Source organism: Thermothelomyces heterothallicus (assembly GCF_042370625.1).
Source record: "Thermothelomyces heterothallicus CBS 202.75 unplaced genomic scaffold P884_scaffold_23, whole genome shotgun sequence".
NCBI classification, from domain to species: domain Eukaryota; kingdom Fungi; phylum Ascomycota; class Sordariomycetes; order Sordariales; family Chaetomiaceae; genus Thermothelomyces; species Thermothelomyces heterothallicus.
The window spans coordinates 7,766-30,812 of NW_027192584.1; the positions used below are offsets into that span (position 1 = coordinate 7,766).

The window sequence follows — 23,047 nt, forward strand, 5'->3', positions numbered from 1 at the left end:
AGTTTAGAATGAAAGTAATAATAAAGATAATAATATAAGGAATAGTAATAGGTTTTCTGGTATTAAAATAGATTTAGGGTAGCCTATTAAAGGTACATATCTCTAGGTATTATTTAGCTTCTTCCTAGCTAGATACGATGCCTTAGGTCTGGCTAGAAGTCTTCTACTTCGGGGGTTAGCCTCGTTTCTTTCTAGGTAGCGGTTAAATCTAACGGCGATTTATATATTCCTAGATTAATTTGCTAGAAGTGGCCTCTAGTTTACTCTAGGGAAGCTACTAATCGTCCTTTATGTCAAATCCGAGCTAGCGAACAAGGTATTTAACCCTTAGGCGCTTCTTTCCATGTATATAGTGGTCGATAATCTTCTCGATCTGCTAGTATTCCTTACCGTTAACTAGAATTGGCTATAGTGGTAGTACGGTTCTTTTGAACGGATCGGGACCTTATTTAACGTGGTAGAGTTAGGTGACGGATACGACCAGATAGACCTTTTAGGATTTAGGAAAATCTAGCTTGTAAGCTAGTTTTCCTACCCTTTACTTAATTTTAAATAGTCCTACTCTCTAGGCTAACCATTTTCTATTAGGTTTGCTAGGTAAATGGTATCCCTTATATAGCTATAGCTAAATGGTGTCCCTAACTTCGAATTCGATAGGTATATGTCTCTAGTTATACTATAGTTTGGCTAGTGCTATAGCCCGATTAATCATTTTACTAGCTTCGGCCTGGTACTACTTATATAGGATTTCTAGGGCTTTACGCCCGCTAGTTCTAGCGGTTTTCTTGCTTAGGATATCTAGTACTAAGTATAGTTTAAATCCGTATACTAGTTTATTTAGGGACCTCCTAATACTAGTAACTAGTATATTGTTAAGGTGATATTATAAGGCTGGTAGGATTTTAACCTATAAGCGGTTAGAATTTACTATAAAGTTTATCTATAAGGCGATTTCTACGGTTTGGTTCGTCCGTTTGGACTGTCTATTAGTCTAAGGGTAGTAGGCTATAGAAAATAGTAGCTTGGTTCCTAGTAGTAAGAAGATTTCCTTCTATAGGTCGGATGTAAATTTAGGGTTACGATTGCTAATAATTTAGGCTGGTATTCCCTAGTTGGTAAACATCTAGGTCCTTAGAAGAATAGTTACCTATTCTTTGGCCGTATACGTTTGGCGGTTGGCTACGAGAAGCTTCTTCTTGCTAAACTTATAGGTTACAGTATAGAGTATATCTACTAGGGTATGGCCTTCGAGTGACCAGAGGGTGCCGGTGGTTAGTACTAGTAGCAAGTCGGTAATAAAGTCTATAGCTACCGTATAGAATGGTATTAGCTAGGTACGAATAGGCTAGAGCTCCCCTGGTAGTAGGTTACAGTCAGTCGAGTTTGCCTAATATACCTTATAATGCCGTACGAACTTTGAAACCTTCTAGGCCTTCCTATAGAAATAAATAGCTACAAGCTCGTTTATTATCTTATTTTTACCGAAATGGTACATGTCATTATAAACCATCTAAAGGACTTAGTTAATATAGTTTTCCGGTAGGTAGAGTCTTCTTATACCGTCAAAGTCTATATAGAAAAGTAGCCCGTTTGCAAGTTTGAACGGTCCTATAGGTAGTTTTGGCTGTTTGCGTTTTCTAGCTCCAGCGCGGTCATTTCTAACCAAGTCTTTCTCGTTTTCGCGGAGGGCTTGGTAAATGGCTCCGTACTTCCGGTCCTTAGGATAGCTAGCGACGATCCTAGCCCTAAATTCATCGCTAAGTACCAGTTCTATGATAGTTATGTCCACTATAAAGGTATTAGTATCCTAGTGATCGCTCTAGATGTCTCTAAGCTTATCTACTAGGCTATTCTTGATCTTTGGATTATCCTGCTCCTAGGTAGGTAACCTTAATAGTATATCAGGTATTATATTTAGCGTTCTAGGGATATGAAAGATGTTAAGGTTAAATCTAGATAGATAGTTAGCTACGTTTACTAGCTTTAGATTGGCCTTAGCTAGATCTATTGTAATTAGGGACGTATACTTCACTATCCCTTTCGTTAGAGTATAGTTAGTAAGAACGTTAACCAGGTGCCTATTTGATTATACCATCTTCCGGAGTTTCCTGATTACCTAGACAAGTACAGCAATTTCTATCTCTATAGATCTATAGCGCTTTTCTATGTTAATAGTCGCTCTTAATATAAATAAGATAGGCTATACTTCGCTTAAAGGAATATCCCTATTAGGGATTTTCTTACCATCCTAGTTACCCTTAAGTTAGAAAGTGATAACGCTATAGCCGTTACGGCAGGCATCTAACTTAAAGAATAGTAGTTTTTCTAGGCGGTGGTGGTAGAGAAACTCCTGGTTATATAAGTGTTCCTAGAGTAGCCTAAAGGATTTGAGTTCTTCCTTGGTTAGGGTGAACTTGACAGTAGAAGTGACTGCTTTCCGGGCTCTTTTAGCTTTCCTAGGCTTAAGTTTTCCTTCTTTCCGTACTACGGCTATTAGTACCGTCTTCTGTATCTAAAGTGGCCTTACTTTTATATTAAACTATAGAATGCCCTTCCTAAGCTATCTGGCTATTCCGAGGTAATGCTCTAGACTGTTAAGTGTATCTAGGAACTTTAGCTTCTTAAAGGTGGTGATACGGTCGTCGGTTTTAGCAATGCCTTCGCCATTTATAATATACCTAAGGAGCCTTATGGCTAGGTAGCCTACAAATGATTTAGGTATACCAATATATACGCGGGCCTTATCGAGGATTTTGTAAATAGTATGTAGGTATTTAAGGTGTTCTTCCTTAGTTTTGCTAAAGATGATGATATCGTTGATATATACCTTGACAAAATGGCGGTATTTCAGGAAAAGTCTATCTATATAGCGTTACACAAAGGCTAGTACATTCTTAAAACCTATAAGCACTATATTTGATTTTTCTAGGCTATAATGGCTTATAATGACTATATAGTCACTATACTCCTTAGCTATAGGGAGCTAGTAGAAAAATCCTAAAGTATCTAAGGCTATAAAGAATTTATTACTAATTATAGCGGCTATAATGTCATCCTAGTTAGGCAGGGGATAAATATCTAGGACCGTAATTACATTTAACGGTCGTAGGTCAACTATACTTTAGCTTTTCTTAACCTCTACCCTAGGCTTTTTGGAGACTTTCCTCTATATAATGAAGGCTAGGTATATAATTAGGGTAGGTTTATCTATAAAAGTGAATCTTCCGGATACCTAGAGTTAGTTATAATACTTATTAAGGGCTTTGTAGTCTTTAAGCCCTATTAGGTACGGTCTAACTATATAGACTTGCTTTTGCCATCCGTTAATTAGATTGATCCGTATCTTCTAGTACTCTAGCATTAGTACGATTCCCCTGTCCTAGTAGAGGTTGTATTTGTCTAGAAGTTCCTTTACCTTAAGTATAAATTTGGGATTTATATTAGCTATACTAACGCCATCCTTGCTTTTGATGGCCAGAATATTATTAGGTTTCTCGATACTATATAATAGGGTATAAAAACTTGTCCTATTTAGTGGTAGAAGTTCCTAGTCACCGTCGGCTTTTTCCTAGTAGTATATATACTAGGCTTTTTCTAGCCTCCTCTTTAGCTCTTACTTGGTAATTCTGTCCTAAACCTCGGCCTATATATCTTTTATATCTATTATACTAATCTATATAGTAGTGTCCTCTCCCGAGTATTCTGACAGATAGCTAACCTTGTCCCCTTTTCGGATGATTATAGGGGTATTAATGTCATTTTGGACGATTATTACCCTTAGGGTACGCCAGGTAATTATAGTGTCCTAGATTCCTTCTTAGCTAGTGGTAAAGTAGAAGCATTTATTCTCCGGGAGGTTGTCAGGTAGTAGAATGAAGTATGTCTTAAGTAGCTAGGTAGAGTATATAGGTATAACGGTATACTAGGCGGTAGTAACTTTCCAAGAGATAGGCTTAGGGTTCTTTTTTATAACGTCCCTATGGACCTTTATATTAGCTAATGATTTAAAGGTATAGATACCCTTGATAAAGTCAATCTTGACACTATAAGCGGTTATAAAGTCGGTACCTAGTAGTATCTTTAGAGCAAGTTTATCGATGACATTGGCTATAATGTAGATATACCTGTCAATAGGCGTGTTCCTAGCCTCCCCTAGGATATAGAAGTCAAATTCGACCTATTCGCTAATCCTAGTCTTCGAATTGACTCCCTTAAGGGTACGGGGTTCGCCCTTAATCTATCGGGGATTCTTTACCTATTAGGTAATCTATATCTAGTTAACTAGGTTAGTTAAACTGCCTATATTAAAATAGATATCTGTAATCTGGTCTCCTAGGTTAGCTCGAACTAGAATATATAGGTAAGACGTCTTCTTTAGCTGGTGGAAGGGTATTTCTATACTCGGGTTAGCTTCTACCACTTGGCTAGATTTGAAGGAGAGGAGTGCGGTTTCTTGTTATTACGGTTCCTTGGTCAATTCTAACGGTGTAGCTGCTCCTTCTACGAAGTCCTGCTCTATCTAGGGAAGGTCCTCCTTTGGTAGTTTAGGTAGGCGTAGTTTCTTTCCGTAATCCTGACGTAGGTAGCGGTATAACCCTCCTTAGCTTATAAATGACTATTTATAAAGCCTATAGACATTGCTATCTTCCTAGATATAGTCTTCCTTAGTAGTACTAAGAAAGTACGCCTCTCTATTACTATTATCTCTATTAGTCTTAGATTTATAGTCACTAATTAGGAGATAGCTAGTAGCTTTAAGCTCCTTATATTTGGCTTTGGCTTTCTTGTCCTTACTAGATATTATTATAGTATTATAATAGTAGTAAGTACTATTTTTATTAATATACTTCTAGCTATAGCGGCGGAACCATCTAAAGCGGGGATTCCGGTTGCTATATCTACCCTTTTCCTAGGCTCTGGTGCCCTATAGGTAGCTATTTCTAACTTGGTCATTACGCTCCTTTGGTCGAGACTCTTAATTATAGCTTTAGAATCGCTCCTCTTATAGGAGATACCTATATTTCTATTCCTCCCTTCTCCTATAATAGTCGGTCTGGTACCGCTAACCTTGACTACCCTTTTAGGGGTTAATATATAACTAATTAGCTTATTCCTTATTAGTATTATTACTATTATTATTACTAGTTCTATCTAAGGTATTATTAATATTAAATATAGCTACCTTCCTTAACCTCTTTTCGGCTCTAAGTTCCTCTAAGAGGGCTTTCTATTTTTTAGAGGTATAGAGAAGGTACTAGTTAATGGTATCTATCTTGTATAACTTAGGGTAGAGCTTGTAGAGTAAGGGAGTTATCGCTAACTAGAGTCTAGTTAGAAGCTAGTAATTTGTTTTATCTCCCTAGACTTAGGTATAGTAGAAGAGGTCTATAGCGAATTTATAGATAGATTTACCTAAGGCTAGGTTGTCTTTGGTATAGCTATTCTAAACTAGTTATTGACCTACCTAGTTAAACTAGATATCGAATTATTCCTTAATCCTCTAGAGCTATATCTCTATACTTAGGTATAGGGTTTCCTTCTTAGTTAGCGATAGTTATTACTTATACTATTATAAGGCTAACCTATAGAATAATACCTATAGGTCATTTTATAGGAGAAGTTCCTTAGAAATGTTTCCTCTAACCGTATTATGGATATATTTAATCTAGAGGTTAGTATTAGTATAATAATAGATCTTTTTATAATAGAAGATTAGCTAGCCATTTATAATCTTTTAATCGGTATCTAGCTAAAGTAAGCTAATATTAGTAATCTTCTAGGCTTAGTCTATTACTAATTATAGTACTATATATACTAGCTATAGCTAAAGGGAACTAATATCTATTTAATTAATTATAGCGTTCTAAAGAAGTCTAACTATTACCCTCTAGAGCAATCTTATAATCGTTTCCTCTATTAGGTCTAGTGGTAAGAAAGGTACTTGTCCCCTTATAAGGTTATCCCCCGCCGGTATCGGCATTATCATTATCGATCCTTCTATTAGTTAGACTATTAGCCGGAGGTTTTATAATAATCCCTATTAGGATTCTTCCCTTTCTAGAAGTTCCCTTAGTATATTAGTTATAATTATAGACTAAATAGCCCTAATAGGTCTACTTAGTATCTAGTTACCCTATCTACTTAGACTTATTAGGTTTAGCTCGGTCCTTAGGGTCTCTAGTAGATCCGGTAGGCCTATAGGTAGAGTTATCCTTCAAGGGGCGGTTTCTAGTGGTATAGCAAATTATTAAACTAGGTCTTTAGGACTTAGCGTTTTTAGGGTCTCTAAGGGTCCCCTGTACTAGCTTTCCTCCTAAACTCGTACTTCTGGTATAGTTCTTGCCACTAGTAGTAACGGTAGAATAAGAGCTTCGTTTAAGAGCCGGGGAAGGAGTCTTATAAAGTGCCTAATAAGCCCTCTTAGGGTATAGTCGTTAAGAGTCTACGATTCTAGGTAATCCTCGTCTATCGGGTGGTTATAGAAGTCCTAAGTATAAGTAGAGTAGTTATTAGCCTCCTCAAGAGATACTACTAGCTTAAGGAGTCGAAGGTCTGTTAGAGAGAGCTTCTAAACCTAACGCTGGTAGGCGTTTCTAACGACAAAGTGGTAAGTCTGACGCGCTTACTATAGTTTAGACTCGTTCATCGGTTCTTGATAATGTTATTATTACTATCGTTTTTGACCGTTTAGGCATCTGCTCGGAGCAGAGGGGCATAGTCGCTTGACTCGGGTAAATGGTCTCCTACGGTGTTCGAATGTAATTAGTAACGAAGATCGTAGATTCGAACCGGTAGTAGGTACTACTTGCTATAGCTCGATAGCTATAAATAACTATAGCTCGGACTGGCTATAAGATATGACACTATAGTGGTATTCGCGCTATAGGCGGTACTCCTGGACTAACTGGTATGGTCTGCAGAAATGGTGATAAGATGTGTTGATTCTTCCAAGTGCTAGAGGCACTTGGGGATGCTATCTAAATATATGTCTATGACCCCTGGCTTATCATCCCTGTTGGTGGGTCCGTCGGATCTGACCTACTGATAGCTATATGCTGTAACACTTAAGCTATAAATCTATAAGCGGTTGATAGTTGAAGGTAGCTGTAGTTTTGAGAGTATCGAATAACTATAGGAGCCTCTAAAGAGGGCTTATAACCTATTGTAGATGGATAGATCAAGATCTCTGCTGTTATGGAAGATGGTAGATTGATTGATTATGATGATGATGATAGAAGAAGAAGGAAGTCGAACAGGGCTGCCTGTAGGAAGATGTGGATGGCTGCAAGCCTGGTGGGTCTGGGAGTCTTTGTCCCACCACAGGTTTTGATAGGGAAAACAACGGGACCAAACCTTTACGAAACGAAACTCGAAGAAGACAAAGGAGGACTTCTCCATTTGAGGTTTGCTGTTTGGTTTGGATTGATATCTGTCTCTTCTGAAGCTTGGCTCTTGGCGTGTTTAGGAAAGACGAGGGAGACGTCCAGGAACCAATGCCATAGCAACAAGGCTTATTCTTCGAAAATTGGGGCACATTGGAAACGACTTCTTGGTCAACTCGGGCACAAAGCACTGGAACTCACCCACCCAGGCTGATCCCATCCATGCGACACTGAAACCCATCGATATAGTTGGTGCATCCATTTTATTCAACCAGCAGCAAAACACTCCAAATCGCGTGAATGCCTCTCTCATTCTACGGCATCGCCTCACTATAATAAGACTCTCTCGCTTACTCACCATTACCGTACACTGATCAAGTCCGGCCCTTGACTACTTGGCCATTCAACTTCATCCCGACTCCATTTCGCTCCCAAACACACCAACCCGGGGGAAAGGAAAAGGAAGGAGACATATACAAGATAAATGAGATTTCGGGATAGCACATACACCATGGTTCCCCCAACGAAACTCGCCCTGCTCATCCACCTCCTGGTCGAGACCCCGGCCTCCCTCTCCTTCCTCCTCGCCCCGCGCGCCCAGCTCCCCGGCGCCTCGCCCGAGGCCCGGCTCATCCTGCGCAACCTGGGCGGCTTGCTTGCCGCAACCAACCTAGCCGTGCTGGTCCTGCTCGGCACTCCGCCGGCGGCGGCGCCCGAGACCCGCCAGCTCACGGCGCGGCTTTGCCTGTGTCTGGGGACGTACCACGTCTGGCCCATTCATCGCGCGTGGGCGCGGATGCGGTGGTGGTGGTCGTCGTCGTCGTCGTCTCGTGAGAAGAAAGGCAAGAAGGTGTTGGGAGGGCCGGCGGTGCACTTTGTGGTTCATGTCCTGTGTTTGGCAGCGTTGCTTGGGGCAGGGTTGGTTGGGGCGTTGGATGGGTGATGGATGCACGGTGGTGGCAGAATACGCTCACCCAAGCAGAAAGATAATAGGAAGAAAAACGTTTGTTGGGACAAAGAGGCATAAACCTGTTGCATTGTATCCAACAGCTTAGCCGGAAAGAGAGAGAGAGAGAGAGGGCCCCCCATCCTCGCACACGCAGACTCAACTCCTGAACAGCCTCAGGCCCTCCTCCTCGACGTTGACGCCGCCCATCTCCTCGTCCGACACGTCGTCTTCCTCCTTCAGCTCCATCTTCTGCCCAAACAATGTGCCGAACAGCCTGTCGATCGCATGGTCTTCCCACGTCCGCCTGTCCTCGGGCGCCATGAAGTTCTGCAGCTTCTCGTGCACCGTGTACCGCAGCTTCCGCCCCTTGCTGGCCCGCCTGTCGACCGTCTTCCTCGTCTTGTTCTCCTTCAGCGCCGCCCACCGGACCGTCGCGACCGACTCGCCCGGCAACCCCGTGTCTGAGCTGCGCTGGTCGACCAGCTCCTTGAGCAGCAGCTGGTAGAAGTCGGCGTCGTCGTAGATGTTGGCATCCTCGTCCACCTTCTTAGCCGCCTGCGCCGGTGCGCAGGAGCGGGGCGTGCGGGCGCGCTTGATTAGTCGCTCAGAGCTCAGGAGCTGCTCGTCGAGCGCCGAGACTAGCGTCTGAGTCCCCGAGCTGACCAGTCTCCGGGTCGAGAGCGCGGCGCTGTTCTTCTTGACCCTCTCGGACCACTTGTCGAGCACTTTCCGCCGGTGGGCGTGGACGGCCTCCTCCGCCATCTGCATGCTCTCCCAGATCGCCTGGCTCGGGGTGTCGAGGTCGATCTCGCGCTTCCTCTTGTCCCCGACCTTGGCTCTGCTGCTTTCCGGCATGAAGGTGTGCCTGACACTGTCGATCGTGTTCCACAGCTTGACGGCAGCCTCCTCGGCGGCTTGGTACGCTTCTGCAACGCTCTCGTGGCTCTTGTCGACCACGGTAAACGTGTTGGCAGCCACCAACGCCTTCTGTAGCCGAATGCGGAGGTTCAGGATGGAGTCGAACGCACGGCGCTGCACGCGCACTGCCATACCCTTCTCGGCGTCTGCCTTGGCAGCCTGGGACATGGCCGCCACGATGCTCTTCTGCCCCTCAGTCGCCATCTTGCGCAACTGGGCGCGTTCGTCGCCGCCGTCGTCCATCTCGGCGTCTTGCTCTTCCTCCTCGTCCTCGTCCTCGTCTTCTTCCTCTTCCTCCCCCCTTTCCTCCCCTTCCCCGCTTTCGCTCCCTTCCTCATCGTCCTCGCTTTCGCTCCCTTCCTCATCGTCCTCGCTTTCCACTTCGTCATCTTCCTCGCCCTCCTCCTCTTCATCGTCTTCCTCCGAGACTTCAGCCTCCAGGTCGAAGAGGCGCGCACCGTCTTCGGCAATATCGGAGCCTTCCTCAGATACCTCTGGGCCGTCCTCTTCCTCCTCGGAGCCTTCCTCTCCGGCATTCTCTTCCCCCGACTCTTCTCCCGACGAGGACATGAAATCTGCAGCGGTGGGTCTCTTCTTAATTCGCCCGTTCGGCACCCTCGGCTTAGAACTGCCGCGGAAGACAAAATCTTTGAGGGCTTCCTCGTCACTCTCGTTGAGCGCATTGTCGCTGCTAATCTCGGCGTCATCGTCGACATGGTCTGCCTCGAGGTCCGCAGTCTCTGGGTCGTCGTACTTTTCTTCTTCTCCTTCCCCTTCCTCTTCCTCTTCCTCCTCCTCCTCCTCCTCCTCCTCTTCTTCTTCCTCATCCTCATCTTCGTCCCCATCTTCGTCCTCCTCACTGCTCTGCTCTAGCGCCGCTCTGCTGACGCGCGTACCTCGGTACTCCGGGCCAAGTGAGATGGGCTCTTTTTGGCGAAGCTTGCTCTTCCTAAAGCGGCAGATCAGACGAGGTTGAGCACTTTGGGAGCATTCATATAAACATACCCGACCTCAACGTAGTGCTCGGTCCCCGCGTTCTCATCTGCCGACTCCTCGCTGCCGCTTTCATCACTGTGATCGGGAGCTTCGTTTTCGATGTCGAAGTCTGCAATAACAGGTAAGCCGCGTGCTCGCTGGTCGGGCAAATCTGTCGCTCACCCTTTGCGATCTTCTCTTCAAACTCGGCAAACCGCCGAGAGCGGCCTTTGCGTGCTGTCGACATTTTGGGAAGTTTGTTGGTTCCTGAGTTGGCTCGAGTCGACTCGAGCCCCCCACATGGAAATTTTCAGGGAGCCGGAATGGCAGCTAGGAAATTTTGGCGGAGACAGATGGCAGAACTTGCCCGCTGCAGGCACAGTGGGGGGTCTCGGATGCCACTGCCCAGGACCTGTGGACCAGCTAGTTACCCTGCTCTCTGACCAATCCGTACAGTTGACTTCCTACAGGGGCTCCGGTCGGAAGCTCCACTAAATCCAAGCTTTCATTCCGTCAACAAGTGACGGCTCGAAACTCATGATGTGAGCCCGGAGTATCGAAGACAGAAAAAAGTCATTTCGGCTCCAATCGGGACATGATGAATCAGAATTATTCAAGGTTAAACCGAATAATTATATAACTATCCAACCATGCCGTCACGCATTTCCAGCCGCCTTTTCCACACCACCCGCGTGCTCCTCCATGAGAACCCGCTAGTAAGTTATATCTCCCGCCCACCGTCCACCACCCGGGGCCGGCCTAGTTGATCAACCGCCTCCGTTTACAAAAAAAAAAAAAAAATTAGGGTCTTCCACAAAAGGGCAGCATCCCCCGCTTCCAGCGCGGCCTCCCTACCAAGCGGCCCATCAAGGGCGTCGCCCACATCGTGGCCGTGTCGTCAGCAAAGGGCGGCGTCGGCAAGAGCACCGTGGCCGCCAACCTGTCGCTCGCGCTGGCGCGGCTGGGCCTGCGTGCGGGGATCCTGGACGCGGACATCTTCGGGCCCTCGGTGCCGACGCTCTTCGACCTGGCCGCGGCCGGCCCGCCGCGGCTGACGGCGGCGAACCAGCTGGTCCCGCTGACCAACTACGGCGTGCGCACCATGTCGCTGGGGTACCTGTCGCCGGACGAGTCGGCGCCCGTGGTCTGGCGCGGGCCGATGCTGCTCAAGGCGGTGCAGCAGCTGCTGCACGAGGTCGACTGGGCCGCGGCGGGCGGGGTCGACGTGCTGGTGCTGGACCTGCCCCCGGGCACGGGCGACGTGCAGCTGAGCATCGCGCAGCAGGTGCCCGTCGACGGCGCCGTCGTCGTCACCACCCCGCACCTGCTGGCCGTCAAGGACGCCGTCAAGGGCGTCGGCATGTTCGCCAAGGTCGGCGTCCCCGTGCTCGGCCTGGTGCAGAACATGAGCGTCTTCAGCTGCCCCTGCTGCGGCGAGACCACCGCCGTGTTTGGCGGCAATCAGAAGGTGGTCCAGATGTGCGAGGAGAGGGGGATCGAGCTCCTTGGGGACGTGCCGCTGCATCCCAACATTGGAGAGGACGGAGGTCGCGGAAAACCCACCGTTGCCGCGGAGCCCGAGTCGGAGCGGGCAAAGGTGTTTATGGATGTTGCCAGGAAGCTGGCTGCCAAGGTCGGGCTGGATGTCAGCTGAGGTTCGGGAGCGGTGGAAGGGGTGTCTGTAGGACGTTCGGGTCTCATGGGACATAGAGGCTGCTCTATGCCTCGCATCATGGGAAGTGAAGTCAGTAGGCCTTGTACGATATGTGTGTGTGTGCATATTGCAGGTCTGATGTGATAGAAAAAAATAAAAAATAAAATCCGGAACCGTTGCGTTATTGACGACCACCGTCTGCACACAAACAGACCAACATAGAATCGAGATTCAAAACGTTGGGTATCTCATTATACAAAGTATTCTATATCTGCTATCGCTACCACCCGGTCTTCTTGGCTCCCTCCCTCCCCTTTTCAACCGCTGGCCGGGCGGAGCAATAAGATCTGGACTAGCGGGGTTGGCATCCGATCCCAACGTTAGCCTCTGTCTGGATAAAAGAAATTGAGGGTAGCTAGGGAGCAATAGAAAAAAAAAAATTAGCCAGGTTCCGCCTAAAGCCAAACTCCAACTTCCGAAGTCGTCCTTCGATTTGAACCGAACGCCGATGGCGGTCGGTCCCCCGAGGATGGCGCCTCTGTTCCACTGCAAGACCGGGACGGCAGTTCTGGAAACACAGCAAAACCACGTTAGTCTAGTCCAAATCTTCGTTGGGCTGGTAAACATGGCGGGTTCGGGCAGGATCTTTGCGCATTGCCTGGCCGGAACCGGTGAAGCCGACTGGATGCGGGTCAGCACATTAGTCTTCCAGCGAGAGAGAGAGAAGGGGGGAAGAAAGAGAAAAGGGGGGGGGGGGGGGGGGGGGGGCCACTCACCTCGGCCGTTGATCCCCTCCGGCGTGCGGAACATGCTCTCCTTCTTGGAAACCTTGCCAAACTTCCCCTTGCTGGTGAACTCCTGCCACTTGGTCTTGCCCTTCTCGAGCTCCTTGGTGGCCTTGATCTTCTTGAACTTGGGGCGCGGTTTATCATCAGCGTTCTCAGCGGCGGCAGCGGCGGCCCTTTTCGCCTCCAGGGCTTGCGGATAGATGTCAGCCGCCGCAGACATGACGATGCCGTTGTTGGCCGAGGCGGGCGTGAGAGAGGCCGGGCTGGGCGTGGCTGTTGATGTCGGGCCGCCGACAGCATTGCTGTTGCTCGAGACGGCGGTGCCATCAGCCTTGCGCTTCTGTGCCATTGGGCGGATATCCTTAGCACGCAGAGTCTCGACGGTGTCATAGTTCTTGAACTTGACCGTGTAGATGGGTGCCGTGGACGAACCAGTCACCGCGGTGATGCGCGCCGGGTAGAAGCCCTTGTCGCCCGAGAGCCATTTTGCCATGACATTGTCGTTGACCTGGTACGTAATGGTTTCTGCCTCTTTCTCCTTCTCCTCAGGGGCGGGGGCGGCCTTCTTGAATGCCGGATGGTTCTCGCGCGACCACTTCTGCTCGGCTGGCGGGGGCGATGGTGCCTTTTGCGGCGCGGCTTTTGGAGGCTCGTTCTTGGGCTTGAGCTCTGCGAGAGAGTCGTCGAGGAGCTGGATCATCTGCTCCAGCTCGCCCTTGAGGGCTTGCAGTTCGGCATTGTCAGGGTCGTCCTTAAGGGATGTGACGACGAGCTCGAGCTGTTGATCGCCAGTCAAAGTCAGCGCTCGACTCGGCCTGCATTCTCGGACGATACGCACCTGGTTCTCGTACTCCTTGCGCTCTGCTTCCAGTTGGGCGCTCATTTTGTCTGCGATGATGGCTTGGAAATCAGTAGCCGATGCTGCACTTCAGACCTCTCTCGGCTTTGTTGTGAAGTGGCGGGGTTGGCCGAGGTCGACGTCTCGTCTTGGTGAAAGCAATGAAAGTCCACGCACAGACCAGACATAGTTAGTAGCCAATGGGTGTGCTTTCAGTCAGGTAGGAATACAAGTACGGTTACAGTACCAGTTAGTATCCAAGTGCACGGAGCCGAGCAGATGAACCAAACTCGGTGCGCTCCAAGACAATGGTAACTAAAGTGACTGATAAGAAGAGAGCCCAGTTATCTGAAACCTGCAAGGCACAGTCATGGATTCGACATTTTGGATCGTATGTGTGCGTTTTTTTCCCGAATGAATCATCTCGCTCGTCCCCTCTGCCCAAGAAGAGAGTTCTTTCCAGGTATACGGATTACAGAATACGCCATCATGAGAAATGCCCTCCCGAACAGCCTCCAGTCTGTCTCTCCGTTCCACCGTACTCTTCAGCAGCACCGACTTCGGCCTACGGAATTCGTCACCTGCAACAACGAGGCAATCGGCGCCAGCTCTCGGGCATTCAGGTAATTTCCATTCTCACACCGGTGGCCACGTTGTCCACGCACACCGCTGGAGGCTGCAATAGAGCTCGCACTGAATGCCGCACGAAACCGTCGTACATACATACATACATAGATTACAGTAAATCCGTACGAGGCACATGGAGGGAGAGCAGCCACCCGGACTCATCCCTCTCTCCCTCGCTGTTGCGGGTCGCTCGCTCGTTTGCGGCGTGGGGACACAATTGCCACTCTCAGCCAATGAGCGCCTGGTTGAATCGAACCGTTCCGTCACCGCTTTGGTCTTCGGTCGCAACGGCTTGAACACGGATCGAAGCCTGTACGTGGAGTTCGACCGGCTCAAAAGAATTGGCCTCCCCAAAAGTCGGCGTCCCGTTTCGTATCGCTTCCAACATCCTGTATCTCAGAGCCGTCTTCCAATTGATAGCACGAGCCCCCCCCTCGGCCGACGACAACGCCTTCCCAGAACACGGTCTCGCGACACTTAAATCGACCATTTACAGTCTCCACCTTTCTGCCTATGACCAATCCCCCTGCCCGTCAACGGGCTCGCTGACACTGTCGCCAAAAAAAAAAGGGTCGACGATTTCGTTGGTGGTCGCGCCTTCGTACGTTGCTCTGCCCGACAGCTCCCCTTTTGCTGTTCAGCGGGCCAGTCCGCGCCACAACGGCACTCGTGCGACACCACACTCGGGCAAAGCCGATTTTTGGGGAGAAATAAGGCGCACAAAGAAACAGCTTAGCCCGGCATGGTGAGGGACAGGGACGGCGACGGGTTGGGCGCCAACCAATCAAAAAAGCCACCCGCGGCCTTCGTCGACTTCGCCGACCAACCACAGCAGCAGCCTCCGCAACAGTATCATCGGGCGAAGAGCCAGAAGCACGTCGTCGGAGGTGCCACAGGAGGCCGAATGCACGCCCGAATCCCCTCCACAAAAGGCCTCCAGAAACACCATGCCGCGGCATCGACAGCAAAGCTGACTCGCAAACACGGTTCGCTGTCCCCCGATCGAGGAGGCGGCGCTGCTCTCGCATCCCATCACCACCGTCGAGCGACCTCGGAGCTGAAACTGACGCGCGACCCGTCGGCCACCAACCTCAAAAAGAACATCTCACATACGAACCTGAGACGCAATCGGTCCCAGGCCGAGGTTGGAAGGAGGACCAAGTCGTCCAACAACCTCCAGCGATCCGTGTCCAATCCGGCAGTAAATAAGCTGAGGCATTCGGGCGGCTCCAGGGTGCAGTTCAACCTGGGAGACGAGGACCAGAACGGCGGCGGCGGCGGCGACGACGACGACGACGACGACGACTGGGTGGATGCTAGCACATCTGCCTCGCCTTTGCTCTCCCGCCGTGGCTCTGCCGTGAGCTCTGCACACACGCCCAACCCCCCCGCCGCGAACCAGGAAGGCTCACAGGGAGACTCGCCGACGCCACACGCCGAGGTTGAGCGGACACTGAGCACCGGGACGCAGAACGGCTCCACAAACGGCGCACAGCACGGTGCACAACACGGAACCAACAGCCACTCGCGTGACAAGTCGAGCCACAATCAGTACCTCACATCCCGAATCTTGTCAAGAACTCCTTCGCACGGCGCTCCACCCATGATGTCGACCGAAACCGTCTCGGCCCGGCCATCCTCCATACGGCAGCCGTCCCCTCCAGACTCGGGCACGGACCCGAGCCAATATCTTTCCAGCACTCCCGGTACCGCCGCCCAAGCCCGGCCGGGAAGCAGCGGCAAGGCAGAGCTCACCTCGCGGTTTGTGGGGCACAACAGCCAGGAGCCTGGGTCAGGGCTGGCTGGCGAATCCTTCATCTTGGCTGCGAACAGGGGCGGGCTGTCTCGCGCCGCACTAAACGGCAAGGATGAGATTAGCGTACCCAAGCGGCGGCAGTCGGTAGGAGCCCTGTCGCAATCCCGAGGCATCGACGCGTTGAACGCTAGGCGTGCCGCAGGCGCAGACAATGGCAGCGACGGTGAGGATGATGAGGAGCGCATCACTCGGGCCTCTCGCGCGCGGCGGAGCTGCGAGTACATCGTGCCTCGCGATATGAACAGGACGCAGCAGAAGCTGAACCTCCAGCGCGCGAGCTCCAGCCTCGAGCCCGCCCACCCCCATCCCGGGATAGGCATAGGACCGCCAGGCGTCGCCGCTGGCGCGGGGCCCCTCCTAGGGGTGCCCACCACATACGACTCCCGAGACCCGCGAATCAACAAGATGCTGGAGCGGACGGGCATGGAATACTTGACGGTGCGCCGCCACCTCAACCCCGTCGCCCGGTCTATCTCCCGCGTGATGCAGCTTCCCGGGCTCGAGAATAGCCGCCGGATCCCGCGCCCTGGCACGACTTCATCCAGCCACGGCCCACGCGTCTCGGAACAGTTCAACCGGCAAGAACAACCGCAACGGGAACGCGAACAACCCATCACCAGCAACTCCAGCATGGCCGACCTGATTCACGGTAGCGGGGCCAGCGCAAGACGGCCCCCAACACCGCGGAGCGGCGGCGGCGGCGCGTTCTCGGCGCTGCAGAGCGCCAGCTCGAGCCTGGGCACCGACGACGGGTCCGGCCGGTTACATGATCGGCATAGTCCAGGCCAGGGCCCCAACGGACACAACGGCCAAGCCCACAGGCTGAGCGGATCGAGTCTCATTGATGGGACCGAAGACGCCGGCACGGTGGCGCTGTTGCGCATGATGTGGGATAAGATCATAGATCTGAGCAGCAGCCAGGAATAGAATGGCCGGCGGAAGTTGCGCGTGGCCCCCAGCGTAGGGCCCCCCGCTGAGGGGATCAATGACGGCTGTGCTTTGCCTCGGGCCCCGGCGAGGTTGTTCGCGGATCAATGACGCAACGAGTGAACGAACAACGAGTACGACTCCAGGTTAGAAATGCAACCCGGAGAGGTTCTCGGTGGGATCGAGAATCAGCCTATCGAGACTCAATCCCCAGCTCCCCCCTCCCACCCGTTCAGCCCGAGGCTCGACATTCCGTCGGAGGAAGGGTCCTCGGTACCAGACAGCCCCTACTAACCAAACCCCCCCTTCTGACGGGTCGACGTGTTGGGGCAGCTCGGGCAGCAGAACACGAGGCCATTGGCGGTTTCAACGGCGGCTCAGCTCGCGAGGCGTGAAGCAGGGGTAGGGCTGAAACAAGAAGAAGAAATAAAAAGTAATGATGAAAAAAAAAGGAAGAAGAAAAAGAAGAAAACGATTACAGCAATCCGTCGGCACGCGCATTCCCTCGGTTCAAACACCAAGGGGCTGAGGCAGCCATCGATATATGGCCAGGTGCGATTTTGACGCCCCTGCCACGCGACAAGTAATCACCGTGACCACCATGGTCAGGTGTGCAAGGCTCTCGGAAGGCTGGTCACGGGATCAACAGCCGGACAGCAGCTCGTTTCTAATTTCTCCCTTTGGCGCAACAATCTCTATGTGAGCCGTGAGGAAGGAGAATATCATGACTCGAGTATAATATACATGTGGCTCTTGCTTTTTATCTCTTTTTTTTTATCTTCTGTTGCTGTGGCGTTCATTATCGGCGCGGTGGGGTGAAGGGGTCCCGGTTAATAGGATTTTCGCAAGGCCTGAAGTAGTAAGAGTGACAGCGGCGGACATAACGGATAGAGCGCTTCCGAGGTGACCCTCTGCAGTAGGGGAATTACTATTCCTCCTTCTCTTTCTAATGAGGCAGCAATAGAAAATTAATAGTGTGCTTCGAGACGTCTACGCTTCAGGGCAGTACAGGTGCTTGACAGCACGTTTGATTTGGGTGACTACCTCATCTTGCAAGCGCATCGCCCTTGCGTTTTTTTTTTCCGGATCTCAAGTAGAGAAAGGGGGTTGTGCAAGGTTGTGCAAGGAAAAAAAAAAAAAAAAAAAAAAAAAAAAAAAAAAAAAAAAAAAAAAAAAAAAAAAGAGAGAGAGAGAGAGAGAGAGAGAGAGAGACGGGGAGGATCGTGCACTGGACAAGTACCGCAGTAGCAGGGAACGTGACGCGACTGAATCTGGGGTTCTTCAACTTATGTATATGTGTATTGTCCCAGGTGACCAAACCCGCATGCATTGCTCTTAAGAATACACAAGCCATCATGTCATAAACGAACAAGCGATTAGGTATACAAGAAAACCCCCATTTTTTCATCTTTCTTCCCTTTCCGGCTGATCTCTTCTTCCATTTTTTTACTCGGCAACCCACACAGCAGCCATACCCATGCCGGTACCGACGCACATGGACGTGACGCCAATCTTCTGGCCCCTCCTCCTCAGCTCGTAGAGCAGGGTGGAGACTTGGCGGGCGCCGGTGCAGCCGAGCGGGTGGCCAAAGGCGATGGCGCCGCCCTTGGGGTTGATCTTCTCCTGGGGCAGGCCGAGCTCGTTGGCGCACCACAGGCACTGGCTGGCGAAGGCCTCGTTGATCTCGAAGATGTCGACGTCGTCCTTGGTGATGCCCGTCAGCTCGAAGACCTTGGGGATGGCCTTCCAGGGGCCGATGCCCATGAGCAGGGGCGGGACGCCGACGACGGAGGCGGCGACGAACTTGCCCAGGATGGGCTGGCCGAGGCGCTCGGCGGTGGAGCGCTTCATCATGAGCACGGCGGCGGCGCCGTCGCTGACCTGGCTGGCGTTGCCGGCGTGGATGGAGCCGTCCTTGGCGAAGGCGGGCCGGATCTTGGAGAGGGACTCGACCGTGACGCCCGGGCGGATGCCGTCGTCGCGGTCGACGACAATCTCCTTGGTCTCGCCCGACTTGGGGTCCTCGTACTTGACCTTGATCGGGTGGATCTCCTCCTTGAAGAGGCCGGCGGCCTGGGCGTCGACGGCCTTCTTGAACGAGGCGGCCGCGAAGGCGTCCTGGCTGGCGCGCGTGATGTTGCGGTCCTTGGCCATCTGCTCCGAGAGCACACCCATGGGCACCTTGCAGTTGGCGGCCTCGGGGTACGACTCGAGGAGGTCCGAGAACTCGGACACGGCGCCGGGGCCGTACTGGGTGGACATGCTCTCGACGCCGGCGCCGATGCCGATCTCGATCATGCCGCTGCGGATCTGGTGGGCAATGTCGACGCAGGCCTGCAGGCCCGACGAGCACTGGCGGTTGAGGGTGCGCACGGCGGTCTCAACGGGGAAGCCGGCGACCAGGGCGGCGGCGCGCATCTCGGTGGCACCGCCGCCGGGGGCGAGCACGGTACCGACGGCGATATCCTGGACGAGTGCGGGGTTGATCTTGGAGCGCTCGATGATGCCCTTGAGGGCGCCGGCCATGAGGTCCGCGGCGAATGTGTCCTTGAAGAAACCCTTGCCGCCCTTGCAGATGGCGGTGCGGAGGGCTGCCGTGACGACGATCTACAGGCGCGGGCACAAGTCAGCACATGCGTCTGTCTGCATGAACCACGCACGCGGCATGCAACCACAGCAACAACAACAACCAAAAAAAATCAAAAAATCTCTTACATCGTCAGGGTTCTTCTCGAGAAGCTTAGCCTTGCCACCGGCGGAGGCAGTGCCAGAGATCTGGCTGCCCAGCTGAGAGAGTCTATCGAGAGCTGCACACCATCATGTCAGCGAACAAAAAAAGAGGGGATAACAATACGGACCGAGCCGAGAGGATGACCTACCACCCATCGTGAAGGTTGTGTGTCTGTGTGAGTTCTGTGTGCGAGAAGATGTCACGATCGAACAGGACGAAGGAAGGGCGTCAGCAGGAACCGGAGGAATAAACGAAGACGCAGAACTGATATTTTAAGGCTTTAGCCAGCAGCTGACTAGACAGCTGTACATCCGACGCAAGTTTATAAAACAGTTTCGACTTACCTCGGAGCGGCGGCTGATGAATCTTTCCGTCCAGTCTTTTGAACGGAACTCGGTCCACAAGTCGGTTGGCTCCTTGCCGTGGAGATGTGCCCAGGTGATGTCAGAGAGGCCGAGGCATTGCCGCATGCGGTTTAGCCTACCCCGGGTTACATTCCATGCGCAAGGCCGCTGCCCTCTTCACATGCTTGGGGAAATAAATGCTGGGCGCGCTCGAGATTGCCTTAACAAATTGTGGCTCTCCCAAGCATGCCAACGGCGGGGTTGAATTGGATTGGATTGGGTGGATGGGGTGGATGTTATTCGAAGAATATCCCACCATTCCTCATCTCTTGCTTACTGATACACATTTCTCACATGCGAATCTCTTCGAGTTATCCAGGGGGCACAGTTGTGACCTTCATGAATTGCCACCTGCACCCTTGATACCGTTTCAGATGCTGCTTCGCTAACACAGTTACAGCAACGTGGAGCTGCGACCAACAGGAAATCGCCTGCTCGAACAAAAGAGGGGTTCGGTTTGACAACAACGAGTCCGGATGGCTGGTATCCTGGTAACTATTTCCCTGTGATAAAAGTATCCTATGCAATTGTAGTAAAAAGGAAGAGATAGGGAAGAAAAGGCAAAAAAAAAAAAAAAAAAACCAGCCAGACCCCCAACTCACTTGTGGAACGCCTTGACCTTCTCGATCTCGTCATAGCTGCCCATGAAAAGACCCGACTTGTCATGAATGTGCTGGGGCACGACTTCCAGCATCCTCTCCATCTTGCTGTTTACGGCTTGGCCGCCGGCTACGAGGTGTTTTGTCAGCGAGAGCACCGTCACTGCCAGGGAAAACAAAAGACGTTGGGAACTCACCATTCTCGAACACCATAGCCATGGGCGCGCACTCGTACAGGATACGAAGCTTGCCCTTGGGGCTCTTCTTGTCGGCCGGATAGGCAAAGATGCCGCCGTACAACAGGGTGCGGTAGGCGTCGGCCACCATGCTGCCGATGTAGCGGGCGCTATAGGGCTTGCCGCCGTCGGGCGCCTCCTTGAGAGAGTTGAAGTACCTCTTAACCTTGTCGTCCCAGTAGAGCGAGTTGCCCTCGTTGACCGAGTAGATGGCGCGGCTCCTGGGCAGCCGCATGTTGGGGTGCGTCAGGATGAACTCGCCCAGGCCGTTGTCGAGCGTGAAGCCGTTGACGCTGCCGCCCTTCATGGTGATGACGAGCTGCGCCGAGGCGCCGTACATGGTGAAGCCGGCCGCCACCAGCTCCGTGCCCGGCTTGAGGATATCCTCCTTGGTGCCCTTGGAGCCCTCGGCCAGCTTGTGGATGCCAAAGATGGTGCCGACCGACACGCCCGCGTCCAGGTTGGAGCTGCCGTCGATCGGGTCGCAGGCCACCGCGTACCGCGCATTGGTGCTGTCCTTGAAGTAGATGATGTCCTCCTCCTCCTCCGAGACGAGGAGCGCGCACTTCCCGCTCGACCGCATCGCCTCGATGAAGAGTTCGTTGGAGATGACATCCAGCTTCTTCTGCTCGTCGCCAGTCGTGTTGGACGAGCCCGCCAGGCCCGTCAGGTTGACTAGCGTGGCCCGCCGGATGTAGTAAGCGATCGACTTGAACGAGAACTGGAGCGCATGGCAGAGTAGACTGAGAAACGAGGGCTAATGTTAGGTCAAGGGAACTTTGGGCGGATGCATAGGGAAAGAACGATGAAGATGACGACGACGACAACGACGACTTACGTGAAGTCTCCAGTGGCTTCCTTGTGTTTTACCTGCTCCTCGGTGAGGAACCGGGTGAGTGTGACGATGTTTGTGTTGACTTTCTCCCCCTCGGCTGGCCCGTTTCCGTTTGTTGAAGCCATCTTGATGTCTACGTTATGTTCGTGTCGGCGTTGATGTTGAAGGGTTGTCTCGTCAGGTTGTCCTTCTGCTTGAAGGGACCCCAATGACGGCGAAGAAACAGTTCACGTTAGAGGGCCAGCGGTAATCCTAGTGGGAAGCAGCTCCTTTGTAATGGCGATGTCAAGAGACGGGACGGGACGGGACGGGACGGGATGGTTGTTAGGAAGAGAATGAATGACGAGGAAGCCGAGGAGGACTGAGGAGAAAACGCAGCAACTTGAACTCGAGGGAGACGGAATGATCTCAAGTGGAGAATGGGTGCAAAGGGGGAGTAGATCAGAACGGAAAGAGCACAGAAGGTCGGGAACGATGGATCGATCCAGACTTATCTGCAATTGAAAGCTCCGCAATGGATGTAGGCTTCCTGCGGAAAGCCGTTAGTATCTCTTCCAAGTGGTCCATATCTTGCGTGCAGATAACTATCGAGTAATCGCACAAGCCCAGTTTCCGCTCCTGGTCCATAACACCTTGACACCATCCTGAGGTTCTTCCGTCCATGCGGCCCAGACCAGTCAAAGAGGGCGTGCACGACATGGTGAACTCATCTGCTACACTACTGTAGTAAGCTACGCCCAGTAGTGTACCTGCTTCGGGTTACTTCGCCCCGTGGCGCGCCCCTCATCGGCCGCCGTCGGCAGAGCACGGCTATGGAGGGGTTTTGCGGGGCAGAACGGGAGTCTGACATCAGAGCTTCCCCGATCTCCAAGCTTCGCCTCTGCTCCACCTCGGGCAAGCAACAGGGGAAAGGGAGGGAGAGAACAACGCTTGATGTACCAAGTAGTCAGGAACCTGGCACAATCCGCGGCCGCGTTTCACCTGCGAGCCAGCCCAATTCGAATCCCATTCGTCAGGCCCACGTCGCATTCGATAACGGAGGTAGATGAAGACTGCGCAACTCCGGGCGAGAGGAAAAAAAAAACAAGAAAAAAAAACAAGAGGAGCCTCCTGCATCTCCTGATGAATCCCCACGGAGATACGGGCGGGGAGAACGCAACCGCCAACAACCGACAACCCGCGCAACTACCGAAAAAAAAGAGGATTTTCCGGGACGGCAAGCTTGTCCAGGATACGCTTTGTCCCGAACTGGACCCGCATGGCCCGCATCGAGACGCCCCGGCATTTCTTGGCTCTCAACCTCCTCGACCTCTCTGCCTCCATTTCGACCGACGGACGAGATTCGAAGGAAAAGAAACGCACGAATCG

General features: G+C 51.7%; 7 protein-coding genes across 7 annotated transcripts; 3 read left to right on the forward strand and 4 right to left on the reverse strand.

Annotated features, from left to right (window-relative positions):
• Positions 1-7,520: 7,520 nt before the first annotated feature.
• P884DRAFT_331552 (uncharacterized protein) lies at positions 7,521-8,372 on the forward strand (the record flags this gene model as incomplete). The annotated part of the gene is made up of 2 exons (XM_069445735.1): positions 7,521-8,268; positions 8,346-8,372. The coding sequence occupies exons 1-2, from the start codon at positions 7,867-7,869 to the stop codon at positions 8,370-8,372; spliced, it is 429 nt and encodes a 142-aa protein (XP_069295140.1). The 5' UTR covers positions 7,521-7,866.
• Positions 8,373-8,487: 115 nt separating this feature from the next.
• On the reverse strand, positions 8,488-10,471 carry P884DRAFT_207535 (apoptosis antagonizing transcription factor-domain-containing protein; the record flags this gene model as incomplete). The annotated part of the gene is made up of 3 exons (XM_069438797.1): positions 8,488-10,198; positions 10,255-10,354; positions 10,408-10,471. The coding sequence occupies 3 exons, from the start codon at positions 10,469-10,471 to the stop codon at positions 8,488-8,490; spliced, it is 1,875 nt and encodes a 624-aa protein (XP_069295141.1).
• A 319-nt stretch (positions 10,472-10,790) lies between these two features.
• P884DRAFT_262817 (P-loop containing nucleoside triphosphate hydrolase protein) lies at positions 10,791-12,052 on the forward strand. Its single transcript, XM_069441695.1, has 2 exons — positions 10,791-10,940; positions 11,030-12,052. The coding sequence occupies exons 1-2, from the start codon at positions 10,875-10,877 to the stop codon at positions 11,876-11,878; spliced, it is 915 nt and encodes a 304-aa protein (XP_069295142.1). The 5' UTR covers positions 10,791-10,874; the 3' UTR covers positions 11,879-12,052.
• Positions 12,053-12,473: 421 nt separating this feature from the next.
• On the reverse strand, positions 12,474-13,549 carry P884DRAFT_207530 (uncharacterized protein; the record flags this gene model as incomplete). Its single annotated transcript, XM_069438796.1, has 3 exons — positions 12,474-12,559; positions 12,655-13,444; positions 13,505-13,549. 3 exons carry the CDS (start codon positions 13,547-13,549, stop codon positions 12,474-12,476), a joined length of 921 nt encoding a protein of 306 aa, XP_069295143.1.
• Positions 13,550-14,873: 1,324 nt separating this feature from the next.
• Positions 14,874-16,874, forward strand: P884DRAFT_279616 (uncharacterized protein; the record flags this gene model as incomplete). Its single annotated transcript, XM_069443329.1, has 1 exon — positions 14,874-16,874. The coding sequence occupies one exon, from the start codon at positions 14,874-14,876 to the stop codon at positions 16,872-16,874; it is 2,001 nt and encodes a 666-aa protein (XP_069295144.1).
• Positions 16,875-18,186: 1,312 nt separating this feature from the next.
• P884DRAFT_228903 (3-ketoacyl-CoA thiolase) lies at positions 18,187-20,021 on the reverse strand. The gene is made up of 3 exons (XM_069439736.1): positions 19,754-20,021; positions 19,590-19,681; positions 18,187-19,481 (listed from the first exon to the last, which is right to left on the reverse strand). The coding sequence occupies exons 1-3, from the start codon at positions 19,758-19,760 to the stop codon at positions 18,321-18,323; spliced, it is 1,260 nt and encodes a 419-aa protein (XP_069295145.1). The 5' UTR covers positions 19,761-20,021; the 3' UTR covers positions 18,187-18,320.
• Positions 20,022-20,607: 586 nt separating this feature from the next.
• On the reverse strand, positions 20,608-21,804 carry P884DRAFT_279618 (fructose-1,6-bisphosphatase class 1/Sedoheputulose-1,7-bisphosphatase; the record flags this gene model as incomplete). The annotated part of the gene is made up of 3 exons (XM_069443330.1): positions 20,608-20,738; positions 20,806-21,587; positions 21,683-21,804. The coding sequence occupies 3 exons, from the start codon at positions 21,802-21,804 to the stop codon at positions 20,608-20,610; spliced, it is 1,035 nt and encodes a 344-aa protein (XP_069295146.1).
• Positions 21,805-23,047: the final 1,243 nt, after the last annotated feature.